Raw genomic sequence first — 4755 nt, 5'->3', positions numbered from 1 at the left:
TCATTTTTTTTAATCTTTATTTACCTTCTAGCTTCAGCTAATCCAATTTGAAGCTAATGACACAGGTATTTTGGTCCAGGAACTTCAAAGAAGCTTCTAGTCTGTTCCCTGGCCTCAGCACAGAACCAGGAGATGGTTTATCCCAATGAAGTACTCTATCCACAAACGCCCAGGGTGCTAGTATTTATTTCAGTTACTCCTACGTCAAAGTCCTTATTTTTCCAGAACAGCAATGCACTTTACTACCCACTCTCTCCAGTCCTTAAAGGCTTCCACAGGTTTCGGCAAATTCACATGGACAGAACTATTTCTGGGAGTTGCTCTTGATGCGTGGCTAGGTTCATCGTCAATCCATCTCAGCAGTGCCTTGAAAACACAAACACTGCATTTCAACAAAACAGTCTCAGGCACAAAAGCGGGTACCAGAGGTTATCTAAATCCGTGGCTGTGCCCCCCATGAACACTCTGAATCTGATGGAGTGGGCTAGGAGTACAAGACATGAGTGAACACCGAGAGAAACAGCATGGACCAAAACTAGAGAACAGAACCTATGAACAGGAGCTGGGTATGGTTCCTGGCGTCTATAACCTCGATACTCAGAAAGGAGGATGGCTACAAGTTCATAGCCACTTTGGGTTACATGGTGAACTCCAGACCAGCCCGGGGCCACATTATGAAACCCCCACCCCACCTCAAAAAAACAAACAAACAAAACCTGAAAACAACAAAAAATATGCAGAGGAAAAAGAACTATACTAGTTCTTAGGCTATGTTAGGATGACAAGGTAATTTTAATTTCTTTTCTCCATTTGTTTATTCTATAAGGGACTGTGCTGTGCTTTTAACTTAATGCACATGTGCAAATAACCTAACTATACCCAAGGCAAGAGCAGACATGTATGTGAAGACACAGGATGGAGAAAGTCAAATGCTGTCCCTGCGTGAGCAGGCAGACCACGGTAACCACCGGGATGTGTACTGATGTGTGCACAAGGATACAAGGAGTCGTCTCTCTTCTTTTTTTCATTTTTCGAGACAGGGTTTCTCTGTAGCTTTGGAGTCTGTTCTGGAACTAGCTCTTGTAGACCAGGCGGGCCTCGAACTCACAGAGATCCGCCTGCCTCTGCCTCCCAAGTGCTGGGATTAAAGGCATGCGCCACCACCGCCCGGCGAGTCATCTCTATTCTTAAAGACATCCACTCTTTTTCTAACAGACTCGTGTCTGTCACATATTTTGAAAATTATAGTTATACAGTTCTATACTTATAAAAGTAAACTCAGGCTGGAGAGATGGCTCAGCACTAAAGGGTAGGCTCACAACCAAAATATAAAAGTAAACTCTACCACACAAATCAGCATGCCTTTTGCTCTATAGAACCAATCCCTTTTGACCCAATGGACAAGTAACAGATAAATTCCTTTTACCATTTCTCACTGAATGTTAAGCATAAAACAGTCATCATCAGAAATGGAGAGATGGTTAAGAGCATTTACTAAGCTAGACAGTGGTGATACACACCTTTAATACCAGCACCTGGGAGACAGAGGCAGGAGGATCTCTGTGAGTTCGAGGCCAGCCTGGTCTACAGAGTGAGTTCCAGGACAGCCAGGACTGTTACACAGAGAAACCCTGTCTTGAAAAACCAAAGAGAGACAGACAGACAGACCGACAGACAGACAGACAAGCGTCTTTACTGTTCTTCCAGTGGACCTGAGTTTGGATCCCAGCACCCACATCAGGTGGTTCTGACTCTTTAGGAATTAGACAAGCCCCTCTGGTCTCAGAGGGCAAACATACATAAATATATCTAAAAATAAATAAATAAGACAGTCATTGTCAAATTAAAGTTTCTTTATGAGTGTTTTGTCTACATGTACATATGTGCACTGCATGTATGCCTGGTGCCCTCCGAGGATGTTGGGTCCCTTGGAACTGGAGTTATATGTAATTGTAAGCTACCGTATGGATGTTGGGATCCAAACTCAGGTCCTCCGCAAGGAGACTGGGAACAAGTATGAGCCACCACAATGGAACTTATTTATAGTGTTGAGAGGGAGGGATATGTGCCACGCACGAATGGAGAGGCCAGAGGACATGTGCACAAGTCAGTCTTCTCTTGCACCAAGGCTCCAGGACTGACTCCTGTCTCCATATCGCAGGGGTTGGGGGAGCACCATGGCTGGGGGAGCTGTGCTCTCTTCCTAAACTCAAGGTCTGAAATGGGTACTTCTCTCATGGCTTCACACAGTGGATGTGGTCAGTGTGTGCGTGTTAAGCCCAAGGTCGACCTCAGACGCTTTTCTTCCCTTATACACTGAAGCAGGATTTCTCGCGATGAACCCGAAGCTTGCCATCTACTAGTCTGGCCTCCAGAGTCTGTCTCCACATCCCATTTGGCGGGACTACAGGTGGGCACTTACGTGGGCTCTAGGGCCACAGACTCTGGCCCTCAGGGTCTCGTGGCAAGGCAGCAAAGGATCCACCACTGAGCCATCTTGCCTGACCTCTCTCTACTTTTTAAAAAAAAAAAAAAAAACCAGTTTCCTGCTTACCTTTACCTAATTTCCTCTGATAAACCACAGCTCTCAAAGACCTACTAGAACTCACCACTTCCCTTACCTCTGCACCCCTTCCTACTTACTCTGTATCTCTCTACAATACTGAAGCCAATAGCACACTGCAGCTTGCGTAAGCAGATAGGGCAAAGGTTTAGAGGACGCCGGTCAGATTCTTCTAAGTGGTTGGAGCCTTGCATCAAACACGCAAGCCACTGGCAGTGTCGCAGTCCAAATATGTGTCCGATTTCATGGGTTAAAGTCTGCAAAACATTTATGTCACTGCTTTATGGCACCACCATTGGAAATTACACAACACTTTTTCCAAGAAACAGATTTACAGGATCAACACCATTGCCACTGTCTTAGTCAGGGTTTCTTTCTATTACCGTGACAAAACACCATGACCAAAAAGCAAGTTGGAGAGGAAAGGGTTTACTTGGCTTACACTTCAGCATTGCTGTTCATCACTGAAGAAGTCAGGATAGGAACTCAAACAGGGTAGGATCCCGGAAGCAGAAGCTGATGCACAGGCCACAGAGAGGTGCTGCTTACTGGCTTGCTCAGCCTGCGTTCTTATAGAGCCCAGGACCAGCAGCCCAGGGATGGCACCACCCACAATGGCTGGGCTCTCACCCACGGATCACTAGTTGAGAAAATGTCTTACAGCGGGATCTCAAGGAGACATTTCCTCAGCTGAGGCTCCTTCCTCTCTGATGACTCTAGCTTGGGTCAAATTGACACACAAAACCCGCCAGGAGAGTCATCATCACCAAACCTCCATTCTGCCCAGATCTTCTACACTTAGCAATGCTCATTTCATGACTTCCCAGCACCAGGGTTTCCCCTTTGGGACACCAAATATGTTGGCTGATTCCATGTGTGGGAACCCTCACAAACGGGCTCTACCCACTAGATGGCGGTACAGACTTCAGATTTGTGAAAATGTGGCATATGCTTGTCATCCTTGTACTAAAGGCTGAGGCAGGAGGATAGTTAAGTTTGCTGTAGACCAGTAGGGTTCTAGCAGTTCACTGGGGCTCCCTCACTCCAGAGACAGACTTTACTTGCATGCTGATGAGCACCCATGCACTGCTGATAAGCATACTGGCTGTGGGGCCCTTCAAACATACTCTGTACATGTATTCCTACAAGGAGAAACCTACAAACAATCCTGGAAAAGCAAAATTTCTATCTAAACAACAACAAAAAAATTTCCAAACAACTTACCTTACAGGATCGCCACAGCAAAATACTAGTGATCTCGGGATTGTAATAGTTATCAAAAATGGAATAGTCACTGGAGGACGTTCGCCGGGGATGCTTCACTGTCCCTTCATACCGTGTGCTGTAGAAATCCTTGCCATACCTGGCGAAGCTGAATATCCCCACACCTGCAAAGAGAAGACAAGCTTATCCCTACCACTGGGTAAGATACACGGAGGAAAGACAAAGGCCAGCTGTTCAGACATCTGGCCAGTAAGTGCACATCTGGACTGACGCCACACCACTGGAAATACTTAAAAGATTGCCAACACAACACAAACAACTTTTGTCCCAGACTTCCTTATCGAGATCTTTTAAAGCAGGACTCCTTAAGACTGTTTTATCTATTATTAAATCAAGCCCATGCACAATGATGACAAGACAGAAAGTGGAGTCTGAGGACCCCACTGGGTAACCAGCTCTGCCACCGCACCATAACCTCTTTCCCAACAGGCCAAAGGGAACTCCAAGCCTTAGCTCTGCCAATGCCCTCACCGTCCCAAAGAGAGCACACGTGACCCCCATCCTCAGATCTTATCCTTCACAGTACTGAGAAGACCACACCCATAAGGCTTAGTCACCCAGTACCACTGGCTTATGAGACCCAATTCCCACAACCATCTTTACCTACCAACCAATTTCCCATGCCCTAAACAAATTCAATGTAGGGAGGAGGATGCACCAGGTCCAGGACCCTCCCTAAGGACCTACTGGAGGAGGGAAGTGACATTTTTTTTTCCACTGGTGTAGCTACAGCTAACATGCCTATTCTCTTTAGTACCTCTCACACATGTTCCCTTAAGTAATCATACTTCATACCCAGACATGCGCGCGCGTGCGCGCGCGCGCGCGCACACACACACACACACACACACACACACACACAGAGAGAGAGAGAGAGAGAGAGAGAGAGAGAGAGAGAGAGAGAGAGA

The 4755-nt window shown here is 46.4% G+C and overlaps 1 protein-coding gene across 5 annotated transcripts in view; it reads right to left on the bottom strand.

The window, feature by feature from the left end:
• Amz2 (archaelysin family metallopeptidase 2) overlaps window positions 1–4755 on the bottom strand; it is an 11082-nt gene continuing 6327 nt past the window's right edge. For all 5 annotated transcript variants that reach the window (XM_005350649.3, XM_005350651.2, XM_005350648.3 and 2 more), the window contains 3 exons: window positions 3788–3951; window positions 2644–2820; window positions 1–366 (listed from right to left, as the gene is read on the bottom strand). In XM_005350649.3, coding sequence (XP_005350706.1) covers window positions 214–366; window positions 2644–2820; window positions 3788–3951 — 494 coding nt within the window. In that variant the 3' untranslated portion in view covers window positions 1–213. The remainder of the gene's footprint in view (window positions 367–2643; window positions 2821–3787; window positions 3952–4755) is intronic.

Source organism: Microtus ochrogaster, chromosome 7, assembly GCF_000317375.1.
Source record: "Microtus ochrogaster isolate Prairie Vole_2 chromosome 7, MicOch1.0, whole genome shotgun sequence".
NCBI lineage: Eukaryota > Metazoa > Chordata > Mammalia > Rodentia > Cricetidae > Microtus > Microtus ochrogaster.
Note: the sequence above shows the minus strand (reverse complement) of the source record. Positions and strands in the feature narration are given on the sequence as shown.